Source organism: Notolabrus celidotus, chromosome 7 (genome assembly GCF_009762535.1).
Source record: "Notolabrus celidotus isolate fNotCel1 chromosome 7, fNotCel1.pri, whole genome shotgun sequence".
In the NCBI taxonomy this organism is placed as follows: domain Eukaryota; kingdom Metazoa; phylum Chordata; class Actinopteri; order Labriformes; family Labridae; genus Notolabrus; species Notolabrus celidotus.
Genome location: NC_048278.1, coordinates 16,485 through 37,594, shown reverse-complemented (window position 1 = coordinate 37,594; position 21,110 = coordinate 16,485). Strand labels below are relative to the sequence as shown.

General features: G+C 40.8%; 2 protein-coding genes across 3 annotated transcripts; one reads left to right on the top strand and one right to left on the bottom strand.

Annotated features, from left to right (window-relative positions):
• Positions 1-1,920: 1,920 nt before the first annotated feature.
• Positions 1,921-16,769, top strand: tecrb (trans-2,3-enoyl-CoA reductase b). Of its 2 annotated transcripts, XM_034688052.1 has the most exons (12): positions 1,921-2,024; positions 6,767-6,817; positions 11,003-11,054; positions 11,133-11,177; positions 11,288-11,391; positions 12,387-12,502; positions 13,478-13,583; positions 13,774-13,846; positions 13,933-13,976; positions 14,126-14,183; positions 14,781-14,869; positions 15,754-16,769. In XM_034688052.1, the coding sequence occupies exons 1-12, from the start codon at positions 2,010-2,012 to the stop codon at positions 15,925-15,927; spliced, it is 927 nt and encodes a 308-aa protein (XP_034543943.1). In that variant the 5' UTR covers positions 1,921-2,009; the 3' UTR covers positions 15,928-16,769. The 2 variants fall into 2 exon arrangements, with proteins under 2 accessions (XP_034543943.1, XP_034543942.1); XM_034688051.1 differs by lacking the exon at positions 1,921-2,024 and having other exon boundaries at positions 6,605-6,817; positions 15,754-16,763.
• ndufb7 (NADH:ubiquinone oxidoreductase subunit B7) lies at positions 16,762-20,011 on the bottom strand. The gene is made up of 3 exons (XM_034688053.1): positions 19,740-20,011; positions 17,489-17,657; positions 16,762-16,929 (listed from the first exon to the last, which is right to left on the bottom strand). The coding sequence occupies exons 1-3, from the start codon at positions 19,849-19,851 to the stop codon at positions 16,842-16,844; spliced, it is 369 nt and encodes a 122-aa protein (XP_034543944.1). The 5' UTR covers positions 19,852-20,011; the 3' UTR covers positions 16,762-16,841.
• Between the last annotated feature and the right edge of the window lie 1,099 nt (positions 20,012-21,110).

Here is a 21,110-nt window from a genome sequence, read left to right as displayed (position 1 = left end):
AACTTTTGCAGGTAGCAGCTCCCTGCGTTGTGTTTGTGCATCTGTAAAGTTTTGACAGATTTGTGGATACAGAATACCAAAATATAATGACAGTTCTCCTAAATGAACTGAATGTTTGCAACTTAGAAAGGGCAATGGGTTCATGCACATACAAAATACTTTCTACCAACCATCAGGAAGGTTTTGAATTCAAGGCAGCAAGAAGCTCAGATAAAATATGACACAGGCAAAAGTTTGAAAAAAGATAAGAAAACAGAAATATGGATGATAAAGTTAACAACATTGACAAGGCTGTTCAAAGCAACATGTTTCTCATTGTGCATATGTTTCAAATCCTTATTGTGTCAGCTCTGGAAGACTCTGTCTGTACGACAGGCAACAGAAAAAATGTTAATGCTTCAAAAATGCAACTGCTGTTAAAAATATTGGCGTCACACTGAAGTACAAAATCAGAACCGAAATTAACCAGTTGTACTTGAAGGCATCTCTCCAGATTTCCCTTAAGCACATGAACGTGCTTGTCTGAGCCCTTCATCATCCTCACTGTCAGATAGAGATGTGTTGGAACCGGTAACCCTGCACCACAGAGTCAGTGTTTGTGCACAGACTGTCCAACAAGTTGTTCAGATAAGAAACTATACTTTTGAGCTTTTTTTGGGGTGATGACACTAAAGAAAGAAAACCTCTTTTTTTCAGTGGCCCTCACCCTTCTCCTCTTAGGCTGTGTAAATGGTTGTTTTTAGAAGTTACTTGTTTCTGTCAAGTTTACCTGAACCTGTTTTTCAGGGAAAAGAGTGGCACCGCCAGCTTAAAGCCACTGCAGGTGTTAACAGTTCTTCAGGCCCTCCCAAAAGACGTTTTTTTTCCCCTTTTTGTGCTCAGAGCAAAAGTCTTTGCAGACTCCCCAATCCCTTGCTTTATTTATAAAGTATCTGTCTACCCATTTATCTTTATAGTTTCAATGTGTGTGTTTTTTCAAAAAATATATTTGTGCAAGGGTGAATGCATCTGTTCATTGTTAGAAGAATTTCCCCTTAAAATCAGAAGAAATTTGTTTTTTCTTTTAATCTTTGTTGGTTTGTTGTTTTTGTACTTGTAATTCTGAAATCAGACAGAAGCTGAGTTACAAATTGTATGCAGGAGAGTTTAATGAAAGTGTAGTGACCATTTGTCTTATAATTTCAATTAATAATCAAAATATAAAACTCAAACTTTAACCATGCAAAGTTTTAGCGTCTCTCATAGTTTATTTTAGGATGCCAAGCAAGCAAACAAAGAACAAAGACAAATCATGGCTCAAGGAATTATTTGTGCCTGCCCCCCCACATGGGAATCATTGTTATCATCAAACGAAAATATATTAAAGGGAGAAAGAAAATCAGGGCTTCACATAGGCTATTGCTTCTGTTTGTATTAATCCATCATTTTACAGTCCAACCATTTTAGAAATTATATAAATTTGACAGATTTACAATTAACAATTTCAACTTAATATAACTCTCCTTAAAAAAAAAAAAAAGAATGCTCCTTTTTCCCACAAACAATTGATCAATGAAATTATTACTGAAAATAATCAACACTGAACCAAACTAACTAGAAACATGTATTTATAAGTTAGTCTTTAGTAACAGCAGTTGGATTACTTCAGTTTCATTCGAGCAAATCCACCCTAATGAAAATTAAAATAACCAAGGAATCCTCTGAATCTTGAGAGACATTCTGTTGACATTATCCCATGATTCACTCCTCGTCGCCAGATGGACGAGTGAGCATGCGCACAAACGGACAAAGTAGATATTCAAGCTCAGCCGCGACCTCTCCGTTTGCTTGAATCTCATTGGCTCCGCCCCTGACACTGAGGGAGTGATCGTGTGGAACCCGCGTGTTTTGATTGATCCTTGAGGAATGTAAGCCCCGCCTTCTCAGGAATCAGCAGCTGGATATTAGCCCTCCGATTGGGTGCAGCCCTGTCAGTCATCTTATTAAGGAAGGGGTTGACAACTGCCAAGATGAAGCACTACGAGGTGAGTAGAAACTCAAAACCATAAATGAAACGCTTAACATAGTCACAATTTCAGTAAAGTATCCAACTCCGACATGTCCTGTTATTCCTGTAAGACATAATTTCACGGGAAACGCTACGCGTAGAGCTTAACATGAGCCGCGGGGATAGCATGCTGCAGCCACACCGCCTGTCCAGCTCTGGCTGCTCTGGCTTGGATTTGTGGCCTCTTGTGCACGGATGTTATGGCTAAGATGGTGTCTGAAGCTTACAACGAAATACACATGCAGTGTGTCTGCTGTAGTGGTTTGATGGAAGTTGAATGTCTGTGAAAGAAAAACACAATGCCCTCTTTGTAGGATGATACTCTGCATCATCGCCATCTCTGGCTGCAAAGGCTCATGACGCTTCTTATCTTGTTATTACTCAATAATGCAGGTGAACAGTCAAGTGCGTAATCTCAGCACTGCCTCATTATCTTCGGTGTGAGAATAAATCAGAGACGAATTGAGTTTAACATTTTCTGCAAACCCCTGCAAACACTGAAAGTCTGTTCCTGTGAGCACATAGTTTCATCCACCAAAACCCACCAGACTGGATCTGAAGCAGTCTGACAGAAACTGACCCAACCAGAAGCTGCTCCGGTTCCCCGTCTCTGTTGATAAGTGTGGCTTTCAAAGCTGTTAGGGGGAGAACTATGATGGCTGGGAAGTGCAATGCAAATTGACAAAGGATGAAACCCTTTTATAAAGTTGGAGACAAATTTACATTTTGGAAAACATTTTTACATTTTATACAACAAAATTACATTAAACCCTTTAAGGCCAAAACAAAATTACAGCATCAGAAACACTTTTACAATCGATGAGCCATTTTTATCAATCCCCGAAACAAAATTACAAACGGCAGATTCTTACGGAATAGGAATGTACCATTGAATTTCAAAATAAAAGATGTCTGTTATATGAAAATGTGCAACAGCCAGGGAATTCACATATAAAATTTTAATTTGTTGTTGAAAATGTTCCATCACTGATAAAAGTGTTTCTGATTTTGTAGAAATGTTTTCCAAAATGTAAATTTGTCTCCAACATTGTGAAAGTGTTTCATCCTTTGTAAATTTGCATTGCACTTCCCAGCCACCACAGAGAACAAACAGTAAAATTAATTAATAATCTAAGCAAGGCACTATTTGAATAATCATTGCAAGGCACTATTTGAATAATCATTGAATAGTTAACCGTGATTATTGAGTAGTGATTTTACGTAACTGTTTTCCCTAATACCAGCTGATAAATGCTCAAAGTAGTTCAAGCAGATACTTTAGCTCACTTATTCTGCATTGTGTAACGTTTCTATAATCAGTTCATCTATTGTTATAACTCCTCAACTTTTTGTAAATTGCTTCCTAAATGAAGAACAAAACATCAACCTAAAGATAAACAAAGATCTTAAAGCAAACCAAAGACACCAGGTTTTAACGGCTTATTTTTTACAGTATCTTCAAGGACATAACTTAGAATTATTAAGCTATTCATAGTTTCAATGCATTTGCACCAGATAGCACCAGAGAGCTGCATCACTTTCTTTACTGAACGACCTTGCCATCGGTATCTGGCTGTGTGCAAAAACATCATTCAAAGGAACATTTCTGATCGTCTGTCTCATCAGTACGTACTTCCAGATTTTAAAAAACGTCACTGACCTTACTAAGAGAGATCCAGATAAAACTAGGATTAATAAATGGCTCGCTCTCAGAATGAAAAGTAATTCTTCCTGCTTCACCGTCAGACCAGCGTGCACTACACTGGCAGACCGTCACTGCCACACAGAGGCTTTATATAGATGAGAGGGGGGAGGTACGGGACACTGGGTACGCCTGGCACACACACACAACTAAGATGGGGTCATTTCCCCAAAGGGTTCCCCACAGTGTCATGTGTCGTGAAGGATTTAAACACACATGTATGTTTCTCTTGTAAAAAATACAAACTCAAAAGAAAAGTGACACAATGACAAGTTAAGAGCACGGATCTAAATCACTATAAAAGCCCTCTTCATAACAAGTACTTCCCACCATTGTGGTTCAAAGATAAACATATTTTTATTTCTGTCAGCTCCATATCACTCAGCCTGTATGGTTGTGATAAGACTCACTCATGGTGGTACTGTGGTAGTACACAAACAAGTTAAGCTAACATTAGTTGCTAACATTGCTGGCTGCGGCCCCTCCTGATGTCCTGTGGCAGCTGAGAAGTGTCGGAGGAAACTGATTTTCAAAATAAAACTTAATTATCATTTGTCTTTATTGGTTTAAGTCATTTCAACTTTAAGTTTTACAAATATTGAGCTTTAAAATGTTAGAGCTGTCAGTGTGAACGTGTTAATCGGGATGCAGTTAATCACGTAGTACTTTGTCCCTTTTGACACTCTAGCTAAGTCGTGGTAGTGTCTTCCTGCAGCCACAGTGATAGAAAAATGACACTACTGCACTTTAAACGACACAGATCACTTTAAAAAACACCTAGATGGTGAAGTGGAAAAGTCATAAGTATTTGCACTTTGTGTCAAGCAAATTGAATATCACCGAAATAGTGTGAGTGAGCTGCAGATAATCAGACTGAAGTCAGCAGGCATCACAAGATACGGCAGAGACCTATGGATGATGAATATGTGCACTTCTGCATATTTCCAAAAAGCACTTTGACTTCTGAGTCCTGGTTCCAGACCACAATGGTGCAGCAGTGCAAATCTAATAGCCAAGTTCACAAAGTACATTTTGTTACAATCAGTGGTTTCCCAAATCATAACATTGGTAAGAAATGCCTTACATTGTCAATTCTGACTTCAAAAACGTTGTTAACCATGATTAAAAAGTTTCAAAGCCCTAATTATTGCTGTCTAAAGATACCATGATGTGATTTTAATTGAAACATAATAATCCATTTTATTTAAAAGCGCCTTTCTCAGCACTCGAGGACACTTTACAGAGAGATTAAAAACACATAAATAAGATACCTACCAAAGTGAACCACACTACCAAGAAGAAGATGGGTTATTTATGTACAGTGGATTTATGTGCCTGTTAACCCTTCTGCAGGGTAGATATCAGATGAGGTTATTAAAGCATGCTACAAAAACAGCTTTTTAAAAGAGACATGAGTAGCATATCAGACATTTAACACAGAGACTGATGGCTGTATTTGTTAGGAAATACACCTGTCATATGTATAGGACGAGATCTGCATAGAGATGCACTTACCTGCTTTGTCCACAGGCGTTGCCAAAATCAATACGCCCCTAAAGTTCCTCACAGGAGCTTTAAGAAGAAAAATAAAATATCAGTGTTGGGGCAAATAAATCATGAGATTTGTGTATTGACTGTTGTAGTTGATGATGCATTATTCTGCACTTTAGGTGGTGTTAGATGCTTTTAATCATTTAAATCAAAATCAAAACCCAGCTATGGATTAGTTTTTAATCCTCTTAGTCTCAGATTTGAATCCATCATTAGTGTCTTGATGTGTTATTTTGTCTTCTTTCAAGGTTTTCATTAGTCAAAGTCATGTTTCTGCAGACTTAGTCAAAGTCATGTTTATGCAGACTTGTTCAAGTTCCTAAGAAGATTCTATGTTTGAACTTCTTCGTCTCCACTTGTTACTGTTTGTCTTAGATTCAACATGGAACCTGTGGCCCATTAGAGCATGGCGTGGTGGGGCTGGGCTTCCCCGAGGGGAGCTCCCTCTCTAATCCCTTGTAGTCTGGAGTATTATCACCCCTCGGTGCTGGGGAAGGGTGACCCCCTCTGAGTGACAGACATATGTTGTCGTTGAGTCGAGTTTCAAAGTACACCAACACGTTATAAAAGACACGTGTGTGAGACCCTCAAGTTGCAGGTGCGTGTAAGTGCCGGATCAAAGGGTGGTGATGTGCAACAGATCTGTAGATAGATGATGGCTGCGTAATGCAGTGTGAGCCAATGACATCACCGCACAAGCATAAATGGATGGGGGGTCTGCAGGGAGAGGGCCCGTTATGCAGAGTTAGCAGTAGAAGTTTATATTTAGCTGAGGAGAGGAAGAGAGGGGGTCAGACTAGGAAGCAGGAGGGTCAATGTTTGTCATTTTACCTCACCTCCATCTTCCCACTTAGCCAGGGGTTGAGAGGTGTTGGGAGTCATGAGGTGTCCTTTTTAAGGTAGGGGTTGTGTTTCAAAACAGCTCTGAAATGTAGCCCCGGCTCTGCTCTGGAAGTTTCCTTCATTGGATACACTCAGATGATTTACTGTGGACACAGTGCAAGGGTGATACTGGGCATTCCTTTGTATGCAACTGTGCACACCCATGTTTCATATGTCAGCGCTCCATGGCTCGGCTGGCAGTTAAATAAAGCAGTGAGCAGAAGTGAAGGAATGAGAGCGGGAGGGAGGGTGAGAGAATGACAGAGAGGAAGAAGAGGGAGGGGCGGAGGAGGGAGAGGGGCAGACAGATTTATTTCCACAGCTGAGTGCTGCCCGTCTCCTCAGTGGTTTGACGAGGATTTCGAATACACTGTAGGAGGTGAAGAGAGAAGTGAGGGGAAGACGGGAAGAAGCTGAGCAGGAGGAGGATTGTGGACATGGATGCACTAGCACTGGAGGCCACAGGGGGTAAAAAGCCGGCTAACGGGACAGCGGTGGCGCCTGCAGCTGTCCCTTTGCTGGCTCCAGCCCCGGTCAAACGTAAACCTGCAAAAAAAGCTAAAAAAGCTGTTGTTTTCTTTGAGGTGGAGATTCTGGATGCCAAAACCAAGGACAAGCTCTGCTTCCTGGACAAGGTGAGAACTGATTCCATTCCTTCATGTTTTAATCACATCTTTCACTTATATTTAAATCCATCTTTCTCAAAATACTTTACTTTCATTTATGCACATCTAACGGAGTCTCTGCCGTGTGTCTGCCTGTTGCTTAACTCAACAGGTGCAGAATAACTCTGTGCATGCAAGTCAGATGTTTTCTAGAGCTGATGTAGTGTCTGCTGTCAGTCAGTGGCTGTGTAAGGGGCAGTAAGTCAATGTAAACACTGTTGGGATCACTTTCATGGGCAATAATGGCACATACACACACAGGAGGGGGGGCACTAAGGAGGCACGGCGGCTGTGAAAACGTGTGGCGTCCATTTTAATATCCAGTCTATTACTACCTAAACTTTACTAATAAAAGCAACTGACTTATTCACGTGTCATCATTCATTTCTAATGATGTCCAAATTTGTGTTTTATTTATGTCAGCAGCCTGAGACAGAAACCTCTAATATAACAAGACCTCCCCTCTTCTTCTGCATCAGATGTTGTCCATAAAGTCTCTGTCTTCTTTTACAAAATTCATAAAGAAATCTAGACTAGCAAGGATATTTTATTCCAATCATCTTTTCCGACATTAGCCACGCTGTAGTAACCACCCAATGCTTTAAAGGCTAGCTAGCTAGTTACTGAGTCCTCTTCTTCTGCTGCACCCAGCGTATATAACCACTACAGCCACTACAGCCTCTACCAGTTCTGTACACGGTATGACTGTACACCCCCTTTTAGTACAGTATAAACATTTAGCTTTTTAAGAACTCTGTTATTGTTTATACAGGTGTATTGTGACAGCCCTGATATATGCTTTATTTTTCACTTTGAGCATTTGAGATTTCAGTCAGTATGCCAAGAAACTTCACCTTCAAGTGGTCAAAGGTTGAAGATACATCACTAGAAAATAGATAACCTTCTTATCGTACCTGTTGTTTACTGTTTTCGTCCCGGCCTTCAGGGGTTTGTTTATTCTCAGGCTGCTCTCTGCTCTTTCATATTGGGAAATACGTTTGTTAGGAAAGCATGAGTCCCAGCCAATGTGGAAGTGCTGAGATTACCAGTTTTCCAATGAGAGGCACAGCTGACTTGATTGACAGGCGGGAACACGTAGATGTTGGCTAAGAGGCTTAAAGCCCGCCCCTTTACATCACACTCACTCGACAGAAGTTATGTTGAGTTCAACATTTCCAATATGGCTCCTGCCGACGATTGGCTTCAAAACAGCACTTCAGAAACAGATGGGTGACGTCACGGACACTACGTCCATATTTTATACAGTCAATGGTATTAACTAGAATGTGGCTGCTGAGAGGGTTCAAGCTATCTGTTCCTCTGGGCATCATCAGGTTAGATCTGTGAAGTGTGTGTGGTCACAGCTGGATGCAGCAGAGCTAGAAAAAGACAAGTTTTATGTGTTAAGATTCACATGAAAATGAATCAGAAATGTATGAATCATGTGCATGTTGGATATTTGCAGAAACAAATCAACCACAGCTAAGTACAGGTGCAGAGAAGGAAACACTTTTAATAGATGCACACACTACATCATAAACATGTGCAGTGTGTATTTACATTTTTAATAATAATTCAAGCATTATAAAGTGCAACTCATCTAAAACTTCTGTTTTAATGTCGATATGCTGTTCTTTATTTTAACCTAATATATGTCTCTTCATCATGAATCCCAAAATAATTAGGAACATTTAATATTTCCATCACTAAATTGGCTCCAGTTAAACTTAGGGTAGCATATAGCAACCTTAGATTCTTCTCTATCTCCATCTGCATTAAAATGTATAAATGCATTCCGTTTATTAAACAAACACATGATAAGGGAAAACATTTTTATGTTGAATTTTTTTAATTAGCTGAGATACATTCAAACTTGTGGGATATGTTATTTTGACTCTGATATGTAATAATGTTAAAATTGAGATTTATTGTGCAGCTGTATTTGTTTCATTCACATGTTTTGAGCAGTAAAGACAAGTTTATGAATGGAAGACATTATTATGGTTTTTTTTGTTGTTTTTTCTTAAATATAGAAGAGTTAAAGTACACCTTTGTGAGTGAACCACGTGTATTTAAGAAGTTAAACCTAATGTTTTATCAGTTGTATTTACAGTCACTTGTACTCAATGTAACCTGCTTTAATTTAAACATATGTAGGTCAGAGGCTTTAATGTAATGTTAGTTATGAGTTCATGTTGTGTGGAGTCTGCACCGGCAGGCCCAGCCAAGTTCTCAGTAGTGCTAGTCCGACAGCCGGACAGACTCTGCTTATCAAAGGCTGCTCCTCAGGATTACAAAGAGCACGGTGCGATCCTCATCGGATCATACCCTGTTGTCGGCTTAGCAGAGTTTCCATGGTGATAGCGTGTGCAATCTTAACACCTGCTGAAGGAAAAGACGGATGGAGAACCGTGTTTGATCAGAGGGAGCTGGTTTCTGCACAGAGCTACACAGACGGGGTTAGAAATTAAACTGTATCATGTCTGGGTCAGGCTTCTAGAAAAGCCTTTTGAGTGGGGGGGGGGGGTCACAGAGAGGTGGTTCCTCTATGATGTAATCCTCCTGAAAATGGCCTGAGGTCCTCAGGACACCGTGAAGAGAAGCCAAGTCTGTTACAGCAGCAGTCTTCAGTCAGCTGAATCATATGATCTGCTTGCAGCTTCAACGGGACTGTCTGTCAACAAGTGGGCCTTCTAAAACTTTAGAGATGAAACTGAAGAAGTCGCTTTCTTTTTCGTCTTCACTGTTTACTCTGAGCACTGGTGGATAGTTAGCCTGGTTAAAGAAAAGTTAGTATGCGTCTTCTACTTAACTCTCAATCTTATAAGCTGCTCTCTTTAAAGAGTATGATCTGTAAACTTCAGAATTTCTATAGGATTTACTAAATGAATGGCTTGGTGGTAAAATGCTAACTTGCTGAATGTTTGCATCACAGTGCCAAAAGTCACTCTCCAGGGACAGGCATCTTGTTCATAAATATATTTCTATTTAAAGCTCCTGTGAGGAGTTTCCTGACCTTGTTGGGTGGGGAAAGTGTCAAAATAAGTGATTGAAATATTGTCAAAAGAGCTTTATTTCACATTTTTTATGACTAGGATTCATAATGAATAATAAATCTAGCAGTACAAGAATAATGGTTAAAAAGAATTGAGTACAAATTTAAGAATATATATAAATAATAATAATAATTAATAAATAAAATAAAAATGTAAAGGCATATGTAAGATAACTGTTAAAAAAAGCAATATGATATTTTCTATAAGTACTCCTCTAACATGTACAAGACGAGGTCAGTAATGACAGTTTTTCACCACAGGGGGGCTTTAATAGACATTATGACCCACACTGACTCAATAAAGTTCTATGAGTTGTATTACAAACACTGGACTTTATGATGCTTACTAAAGTCTGAGCTTTCACAAGTCAAGCTGAAAGTTGCTTCATGTCACGTTTGACTTGTAGAATTGTTAAAGAAAAGCACCAAATAGATACGATTTCTTTTTTTTTTCAACATGTGCATACGAGGGATGAAAAACTATCCATGTGCACACCAGATGTTAGGGCTCATAAACGCAACATGACACATGATAAATCTGTAAAATGCAGACAGAAAGAACGCGTCAACCACCTCAGTTCAGCAGTCAAAGTCTCTTCATCAGGTGATAGAAACAGAATGATGCTCAGGTGTTCGGTGTGTGTATCCTCCTCGCCTCGCCTCTCATGCTTCTGTTTTGTTGCCATTGTATTTTTACTTGGGGTTGTTTTTCATCGTTGGCAGCCTCACACAAGGTCATGTACTGGGCTTGTTCTTTCTCTCTGTGTGTGTGTGTGTGTGTGTGTGTGTGTGTGTGTGTGTGTGTGTGTGTGTGTGTGTGTGTGTGTGTGTGTGTGTGTGTGTGTGTGTGTGTGTGTGTGTGTGTGTGTGTGTGTGTGTGTGTGTGTGTGTGTGTGTGTGTGTGTGTGTGTTTTGCTTTGGCGCTTGAAACCCCAATACCAGCTGTTAAATAGTCCACATCCATTGGATGTGTGGGCACAGCCAGGGCTAAATTTATCACTAATCATAGGGAATGGAAAAGACCAGGGTCATTATCTGTTACTGTGGGTCTGTGGATGTGTGTGTGTGTCTCCAATTATTAATCACTGTGTTATTTACAGGTCGAGCCAAATGCCACAATCGGGGAGATAAAGTCTATGTTCCACAAGAGCCGTGAGTGCCATCCCTCTCACTACTATCCCCACTACTTCATGTCCTGCTGTACGATGTTCATGTTTCTGTCTGTTTCAGATCCTCAATGGTATCCAACTCGACAGTCCATCCGCCTCGACCCCAGTAAGTCAGCCAGAGCATGGTGTTCAGTCAGTCATCCTGAAGCCGATAGAGGACTTCATCTACTGCCTTTGACTCATAATGTACTCATTATGTTCATGTGTGTGTTTCAGAGGGGAAGTCTCTGAAGGATGAGGATGTTCTGCAGCATCTTCCTGTGGGAACCACGGCTACCTTCTACTTCAGAGACCTGGGAGCTCAGATCAGCTGGGTCACGGTGAGTACGACACAGAGCTGACCGAAGACCAGAGCGGAACATGCAGACTGTCCTGACACATTAGATCCAAGTGGGGTTCAACAAAGCTGGGCAGAAAACAAGTGCATGGATAAGTTTCCTCTGATACTGCAGCAACCAGTCAATATATCAGTAATATGACACACAGGAAGAAACAAAGACTGCACAGCGTCTGACAAACATGCACTGCACTCAGAAGTTCCCCAGCCTGCTCCCCCTGCCAGTCCTCATATTTCAAGTTTTGCAGCGCCTCCAGCACTGATTACCTCCTGCCAGGAAAAGCTTGTGTGAAAGTCAATTAAATATAAAACTACATAAAACCTAACTACAGGGTTTAACGTAACATCGATCATATACAGTGAGTAGCACATATCATTTCTGTAAACAAGACAAACAACAACACAACTTACCATTGTCGGTAGAGCTCTGGATGTTGAGCGACTCATCGATAATCGACTCCAGGATCGCTATGGAGTTATAGGCCCTGGTGAGTCGGCATGACAGTCTTCTTCTTCGAATGAGGTTCCGGCAGGCTGTACACTGGGGAGTGTAATGCTGGTCCACAGGCTACGTTTTAATACCTACTTATATTCTGGCATACAGCCCAGTTGATTTTAGAAACCGTAAAACCGCCCGACAAATTAGTGGAGACTGCGCAGGCATGACTGCCTGTCGCCAAGCACCGCATTGTTTGGTTTGTGTTTTTGGCCACGGTAACCCCGCCCCTCACGTAAGCGGTCCACGGTTCTGGTCCAGCAAAGAGTTGGAGCCGCTCTGGAACCAGTTTTCCGGGCTGGGAGCTGGTTCGCATGCATTTGAAACACGAAGAACCGGTTCTGAATCGGGCACCGGCTCCGAACCGGCCCTGAACCTGCCTCGGTGGAAAAGGGGTAGGAAATATCAGGAGCCGAACATCCTGAAATGATCTCTGCAGCTTCGCCCGTCTCTGACTCATCCTGTTCTTTTCTGTCCTTCAGGTCTTTCTGACAGAGTACACCGGTCCTCTGGTCATCTATCTGATGTTCTACTTCAGAGTTCCCTTCATCTACGCACCGAAATACGACTTCACCACCAGTAAACACTGGGTCGTACAGTGAGTGTCTCCAGCATGCTTTCACATGCCTTTGACCGCTCTCACCTCGCTTAAACACAGAGATCACGCTGTTCAAACCAACAGGAGAGCCCCCTGACTCATTTATCCATCTCTGTCACTTATCCACAGACATGACACTTTATAAAAGCTCATGTCTAGCATCTGGACTTATTAAAGGTGACATATCATTCAAAATGGACTTTTTAATGGTTCTCTACCTGAAATATGTGTCCCTGGCATGTCTACAAACCCCTCGAGAATGAAAAGAATCCATTCTGCCCCTGTTCTGCTTTCTCCACCTTTCTGTAAATGTGTGTGAAACGAGCCGTTTCAGACTTCCGTGTTTTTGTTACGTAACAACAATATCCGGTCTGTCACGGAGTCAGAGCTCGAAGCTTGTTCAGCCCATAGACTGTATAAAATACAACTCAACCCCTCCTCCGTTTTTCATTCCCTGCACACGTGTGTGCTAACAAGGAGCTTAGGAGGGAGGCATGCTAGTTGTAGGCTGTCTTAATAAACTCAAAGGTCGGTTTTACTCCCCACGTCTGCAGATTTGAAGATCTAGTGGATGATTTTTATTTGTCATGGATAAGTGCTAGCACTAATTAGCATAGTCACATAGCATTTCAGGCAGACCAAAATCTGATTTCAAAGTGTTTTTTTGAGCATAAACTTTAAAGACATGTTTTGGGGACCTCTTAGACCAATATATATTGATGAAAAAAGCGTGATATGTCACCTTTAAAGGACTGCAGTCAGGAACACCTGCAGTCCATTCAACTTAGTGCAGCTTTCAACCAGTTAAAAGGAGACACACTGAAGTCATGCACAAACGGGGATCTTAACTTTATTGTTAATATCAGTAATATCACATATAAGACATTTGTTTCAAAAACATAACTGAGGGAGAACAAGCTTGATCCTGTTCGATAACCATGATGGAGCTAACCTACGTGTCGTTTCTGTCTGCAGCCTCGCTTGCATGTGTCACTCGTTCCACTATTGCAAGAGGCTGCTGGAGACGCTGTTCGTCCATCGCTTCTCTCACGGGACGATGCCGCTACGCAACATCTTTAAGGTAATCTACCTCACCCCTCCTCAACTCATCTGTAGTACCTGTTTGTGCATGAATGGGTGTGATGAGTAGGATTAAGGTTTGCCGGTTTGACCCATCCTTTCAATAAAGGCACAAAAAAAACCAAAAATCAACTTTGAAAATATATGAATCAAAGTGCGTCTGTACCAACACGTCGTGTTCTCTCTTTCAGAACTGTACTTACTACTGGGGCTTTGCAGCATGGATGGCATATTACATCAACCACCCGCTGTACACACCGCCCAGTGAGTTCTCATATGTCCAAACCCTTGTATAAACGGTGTGATGTTTCTCCTTTTTCATTTCTCACGTTCACTGTTTCTTTCTGCAGCCTACGGGGAGCAACAGATCCGACTCGCCCTCATCATGTTCTTGGTATGCCTCAATTTATTGTTTGTTTTTTTGGTTTCTCTCAGTTTCAGGTGTTTATGAAAGGAGGTTTTTTTGATCCGTCTTTGAATGTATCTTTAGATCTACTATCTACGAACCATTAACTTACTCATGTTGCTTTTTTTCTGTCTTAGTTCTGTCAGATCGGGAACTTTTCCATCCACATTGCTCTCCGCAACCTCCGTCCACCAGGTAAACATGCACGAACGCACGCACGCACGCACGCACGCACGCACGCACGCACGCACGCACGCACGCACGCACGCACGCACGCACGCACGCACATACATACATACATACATACATACACGCGCAAGTTAACAGTGCTGCTTCTTGGTATGTACAGTTAATTTGACAACTTTTAACAACATAAAGTTGCTCTGTATTTAAAGGATCCTTCGTGGCCCCTCTTGGGATGTTTAAGCCATTTTCAGAATCAAGTCGAGAACCTCGAAGTACAGTTGATGCAAATAAGAAAAATGTTTTATGCACCTTTCCGGTAAAGCCCCAAAAATACTTTTAACATCTGAAGTATTTCTCTGTTAAATTAAACAATCACAACAAAACTAAACTGTTTGCAGATGGCTCAAATTCTCCGGCTGTACATGTTAAGTCAAAACAACGTTAATGCGTCCATCAGTCGTGTCTATGAGCCCTGGATGTTTTATAAATGCAGCATATTTTAGTATTAAAAACATAAACCACATGATTTTCAACCAAACAACGATAAGATGGATTTGACTCATCCCCTTTTTATTCCCTTTTTCTTTGTTTGCAAACTTGATCCAGGCTCAAAGACGAGGAAGATTCCCTATCCAACAAAGAACCCCTTCACCTGGATCTTCCTGCTGGTGTCCTGCCCCAACTACACCTATGAGGTAACATGTTTTACACGTCAGGGGACGATCAACGAGTGTTTCTCCTTTAACTGTGTCAGAGGTAGTTTGACCAAAATTACCACCAGGGGTTCATCAAAAAGTGTCTTCAAAACAAAGAATGACATTTTCTGTGTTGTTAAAATGGATTATCAACTTTAAAGCTTTGTATTACAACTATACATCACCTTTAACCCCAAAAAAACCCCACTAATAATAACAACTTTCTTTATACCTTTAAAAACAAATGTTGCTTTGACAGACAGAGCATGGCAGAAACTCAGGAATGACAAAATAAACATTGAACCATACAGAAAGACGTCTAGAAAGTTCTAACAATGCAAAAAAAATATAACGTGAAAATTCGACAATAAGAAATGCAAATAAAATAAAACTGATGGAACGGATGGATTTTCAGCAGACAGCAAGGACAATAAAAGATTTGAAGAAAAAGAAGGCATTGCATCAGAGAAAATAGAAACAGTTAAAAGGATGTGGAGCAGTGAGATCAGAATAAATAAACACGTAGATGAATAAGTAAATAAATAAACAACTAAATAAATTAGTAAATATGTAAGACCAATAAAGGACATTTCAATTTGGGTTCAGGAGTAGTCTTGGAGAAAGAATAATTGATTAAGAGTGTTGAAACAATAAATTATAAAGTAATAATGAAATAAATAAATAAATACATTGAAATAAGTAGTTAAATTATAATGCCATCAAAGTTCATAAGCACAGAAAGGGTTTTGTGTTGCCATGTTTTAACGAGTGGAAAATTCAGAGGATCCTTCTGTGCATCAGGCCCTGACAGTTTTGTAAGTCACGGCTGCAGCTGCTGCCCTCTTGTGGTATCCGTCTGTATAACACGCCTCCTCTCTCTGCAGCTGGGCTCCTGGTTTGGCTTCACCCTGATGACTCAGTGCCTGCCGGTGGCTTTCTTCACCGTGGTGGGTTTCATCCAGATGACGGTGTGGGCCAAGGGGAAGCACCGCAGCTACCTGAAGGAATTCCGCGACTACCCTCCTCTCCGCTCGCCCATCCTGCCCTTCGTCCTGTAGTAGAAGTCGCCCGCTCCCTCACCCGTTCAGCACTCCCTCTTTTTAGGAGTCAAATATACCCCCCTGCTTCAAACCCCTGCCCTGTTTGAAACGGTTTCCTTCCCTTTTCTGTCTCTTAAATCTACACTGGAACTGATAGACTGACTGAAGGAGCCTGAACCTGTCCCCTCCTCCTCCCTCAGATCGTCTCTCCCCGTCCCGTCTGTGATCCCGTCATGTCAAGTAAAAATGTTAAAAAACTAAACTTGTTTTTTCACCGCCTACAAACAAACCCATGAGATTAATTTGTTCATTGCAGAGCACTCTCAGCCTCCAGACTCTCTGGTATATGCTTAACGATGTGCTGTACAGAAAAACCATGAGATGTTTAAACTCTCTCTGGTGTCATGAATACTGTTATTGTGCTGAATCTGCATCTGGTTATATTAAGCAAAACTTACACTGTTCATTTTTGATATCAATTGATCTAAATTTGAAACCATGACAGTGTTTTAATTTTGTTGACATCTGACGAAGTAATTTATTAAAAAAATAGAAATTAACGTGTTGTTGCCTTGCTCTAACTAGTCACAGGTGTCATTCTTGAGTTGTGTTTGAAGATGTCTGCAATGCTGTATTTATCAAATATATGAATACTGTAAACTATCAAGACTCTAAAAATCTAATTTTTGGAACCAGGGCAACAAAGGAAATCTTCGTTTCAAATTCAGAACTGTGAATTTATCAAAATAATCAAGTTGTTTTGTCGATTAATTTAAAGCAAGTCACTCTAAATTATCAAAGGAGTCCCTGTTTCCTACGCGATGTCATCCAGAGGATAAAAAGGTCTGAAGGTTTGAGAGCTTGAACAATCCTGTTTATTGTGAACAGCAGCACGTATATACAAAGATGAAGAATATCAGAGGATGTACTGATCATGCAGCTTCAGCCTGAGCCTCGATTCTCTTCTTCCTCAGCTGGAGCCTCCTCTCTCTCTCGTACTCCTTCATACGCATCACGTAGCTGGAGACAGAAACACACGATGCAAGGTAAATAACTTGTAACAACACTTGTTTGAATGACTGGATCGTGTCGCAAATAACATTCATTACAAACAACCACGTAGAAATACTCAATCTTCCTCCTGATACTGTTTGTCAGCTGAGTTGCATCTAAAACTCCCAAAAGCTTTGAAACGATTGATTAGGCGCTGCTGTTTTTACAGATTTCATGATACCATGATACTTTTTTTTTTTTTTTTTTTAAGTTATATTTTTGGCCTTTTTGCCTTCATTTGATACGACAGCTGAAGAGAGACAGGAAGTATGGGGAGTAGAGAGTGGGGGAGGACATGCAGGAAATGGTCAACCAGCCGGGAATCGAACCGGTGACCCCTGCGACGAGGACTGTAGCCTCTGTATGTGGGGTGCTTAGACCACTAGGCCACCAGCGCCCCTGATACCATGATACTTTTGACAACTGTAACTAATTTGTCTAAAACAAAGGGTCATCATCCGTGTTCATTAATCCTGCAAATGACTGACTACAACCAAACCTGTAAACTATCAACTCCAACACTTACTCCTGGTGTTCACAGTAGTCCCAGTCGTGTCTCTCGTGCTTGCAGGCCAGGAAGTTGGGCCAGTTGTCCCTCTTGCACTTCATAAGTTTAAGGAGGTGGTGAGCACAGTAGTCCCTTTGCTCCATAGGCAGCTGGGCCAAGTTCATCTGCTCCTGAGTCGCTACCATCTCTGTCAAAGAAAGACACATTTGATTGTTCAATGTAGATGGAACTGATGTTAAAATAAAACAGAAAGGGGTGGGATATGAAAAACTCTTCATTAGGGATGAGTCGTGATTTTTAATTATTCAAATATCAAATCTGTTCATTTTTTAAGCCTCTGGTTGTAATGTGGTACAACCGCTTGAAAGTGGTTGTAGGGGATCTGAAAGCTGTTCACTTTTTACCATTAAATACCAAAAAACAATCATAATAATATAATAATGCTTAAAATAACAGAAGAAAGCAGAAGCGCTGGTTGCAGGTAAAATGGGTGAGGCTCTATGAGATTCAGAACTGGATTCTGCAGATCTGACGAGTTCTGGGAGAAAAAATAATCAAAATATGAGGTTAAGTGCAAACTTTATAGGTACAAGGAGAATAACTAGATCATATCCATCTGTCTACTAATGTCAAATATCAAAATATAAATAAATATAAATATCTACTTGGTGATGTTTGTTTTTTACAAATGATAATTGTATTTGTTTAGTGCTTTTCACAGACACAGAACGTCACAAAGTGCTTTACACAGATAAAATATACAGAGTTTCAAAAGAGATAAACAGGGACTAATAAAACAGAGCAATTAAAATGGAAGAGATCTTAAACCAAAACATCCTAAAGCCGTGTGAACAGCTGAGTTTTTAAAAGCTTCTTGAAGGCACCGTCTGATTCTGCAGAGCGTAAGGATGTGGGCAGCCTGGAAGGCTCTTTCACCGTGGGTCTTTAGGTGCGTGCTTGGGACTGTAAGTAAGTGTAGTGATTCAGATCTGAGGGAATGGGTCGGCTGGTGATGGTGGAGTAGTTCAACCAAGTAATCTGAGGCCTGACCGTGGAGGGATTTTTAAGTGAGAATGAGAATTGTGAACTCATTGCAGGTGTAGTATGTAATTAGAATAAAGTAATTCAAAATTCATGCAATCCAAGCAAAAATACCCCGCCCACATGCAGACAAAGGGACTGTGCAAAGCTCTTGTAGATATGCAGGTTAGATATGATACATGTATGGATATGATGTAAATATTATACTTTTACCTATAAAGTATGCACTTAACGTCAGATTTATATATAGATATATAGATTTTTTTGTAGTAGTAGTTCCTCTCAGGACTCGGTGATGCTGCAGAAATAACCAGAAATATCTATTAATAATCCCGACTCATCTCAATCATACAGCGCAACGAGAATGCATTCATAATCTTATTCTAATTCTCGGAAAATGTTGGGCTGTGTCCCATGCTGCATTGCGGCTCGTTTCTGGTGTAGGATTTCGCACATATCACTGTATCTTGTATGAAAAGGTAAGCTTGTCGTCCTTCCACAACAGAATGGAACATTGGTATGTCAATACTCCAGGAGCTGCCGTCTTATTTATGCTCCGTAATGACTCCTAAATTTGTCGGTGGCTGTAATCTTCGGTTCCATGGACAAATTATTTTTCATCCCTCGGACTCGCTCTGTCTTTGGTAAAAGTGTTTTTATTGTCTTTGCTCCCTCATCTTGGTTTGAGCTTCAGTGTCACCTGAAACTGGATTGTTTAATTTGATTGGATGATTTTAAAACTTGGATAAAGGATCATCTGATCAGCTTGTGTACATGTTTTTAGAGCTCAACAATGCTAATTTATACATTGATGTAATGGTTACTTGTTACTATATGTTTTGTCTGGTTCTCTTTGTGAAATGTTGTATGCTGCTATCTTGGCCAGGACTCCCTTGTAAAAGAGACTTAGCATCTCAATGGGATTATTCCTGGTATAATAATAAAATAAAATAAACTATTATTTAATAGTACCAAGATAAAACGTAATAGATTATTATAGTTGTAGTAGTTTGTTCTTACAGGTTGCTTATTGCAGATACACAGGTAAACAGCCCCATTCACTCACTACAGAGACGCCAATCAGCTGTGTTAGCAGGCATGCTAACATGGCTAACGTCAGAGAAGATAATCTCATATAACATATAACAACCTTCAACATACAGGATAATTAAAACTATAAATGCCTCTTTAAAATAAGTTTCTCTGAGGTTAACAGCAGGTGACAAACCTCTCTCTTTCCTCTCTCCAAACCCGAACTCAGGGTCGAAGCCGAACTTCGTCGCGGGGTCCGGCTCGGTCTCGGTCTCGGTGAGGTACCGTTTTCCCAGGTGAGCTCCCATGGCAGCGACCAAGGTGTGTTCCCTCAAAGAAAAACGATTTTAACTCTGTATTAATGCGATATTTCCAGAAATGCTTCAGCTAGCCACCATTCGGTCACCTCCACGAAACCCCTGCATGTACTTCCGCCTTAGACCGGAAATAAACAGCCAAGGGAATCCGCAGGGAAAAAACCTTCCCCCTGTACATATGACGAAGGTTCCGCTTGTTAACTTACATCGAAAAACTAACAATTCGGTAGGAAATATTTGAGGTTACAAGTCTTGAGAAAATATGAAACCCTTTGCGCCTTTACATCCACACATTTTAGGTCCTCAGTGTTTCTGTGATAACATGTTCTTCTACTTTCTACTTATTTTTCTTCTTCCGTACGTTTTTTGGCTTTTTTCACAGCCTTCAAACTGACCGATTTTCACCATTCAACTTTTAAACTATTCAGCTCCTTCACATCTTTCAGGCTATATCTCCTCACATATTCAGCCCTTATACTTTTTAATTATTCAACTATATTTAAAACTTTATTTTAACATTGACACAGATGGGGCAGAATCTTCAAATCCACTTCAACTTCTTAAATGTCTACAGCTTATAGCTTCAGCAGCTTCAGCATATATTCACTCAGGGCTCTACACTAACTTTTCCATTGGTAGCACTGGTGCTACCAACTTTCTGAGATGGTCACACCAGAACATGATTTGGTTGCCCGACTGAGAATTTGTGGTCAATACTGAAGATGATAATTTACAGTAATGATACACAGCTTTTCCTATCTTTCCCACCTGACGACACAACTGTCTCAGCTCGGATCTCGTCCTGCCTTGCTGACATTTCTAAATGGATGAGGGAACGTCACCTACAGCTCAACCTGTCCAAGACTGAGCTTATTATCATTCCAGCCAGTCCCACTATGGACCCACAGATCAATATCCAGTTTGGATCACAAAACCTCATGCCCACTAAGTCTGCCCGAAATCTGGGTGTCATGATCGATGACCAGCTAACCTTCAAGGTTCATGTTGCCTCGATTGCTCGGTCCTGCCGTTTTTCCCTCTATAACATCAAGAGGATTAGACCCTACCTGACAGAACACGCAACACAGCTCCTGGTTCAAGCTCTTGTAATGTCACGCATTGACTACTGCAACTCTCTACTGGCAGGCCCCCCTGCATTCACAGTTAAACCTCTGCAAATGATCCAGAACGCAGCAGCACGTCTGGTCTTCAACCAGCCTAAGACAGCTCATGTCACTCCCCTGCTCATC

Excerpts from the sequence above, each read along its gene's own strand:
- tecrb (XM_034688051.1), top strand. The coding sequence starts at position 6,620 with ATGGATGCACTAGCACTGGAGGCCACAGGGGGTAAAAAGCCGGCTAAC. Across the intron at positions 6,818-11,002 it reads AGCTCTGCTTCCTGGACAAG|GTCGAGCCAAATGCCACAAT; the intron begins GTGAGAACTGAT and ends TGTTATTTACAG. Across the intron at positions 12,503-13,477 it reads AGTAAACACTGGGTCGTACA|CCTCGCTTGCATGTGTCACT; the intron begins GTGAGTGTCTCC and ends TTCTGTCTGCAG.
- ndufb7 (XM_034688053.1), bottom strand. The coding sequence starts at position 19,851 with ATGGGAGCTCACCTGGGAAAACGGTACCTCACCGAGACCGAGACCGAG. Across the intron at positions 17,658-19,739 it reads TGGAGAGAGGAAAGAGAGAG|AGATGGTAGCGACTCAGGAG; the intron begins GTTTGTCACCTG and ends TTTCTTTGACAG. Across the intron at positions 16,930-17,488 it reads GACTACTGTGAACACCAGGA|CTACGTGATGCGTATGAAGG; the intron begins GTAAGTGTTGGA and ends TTCTGTCTCCAG.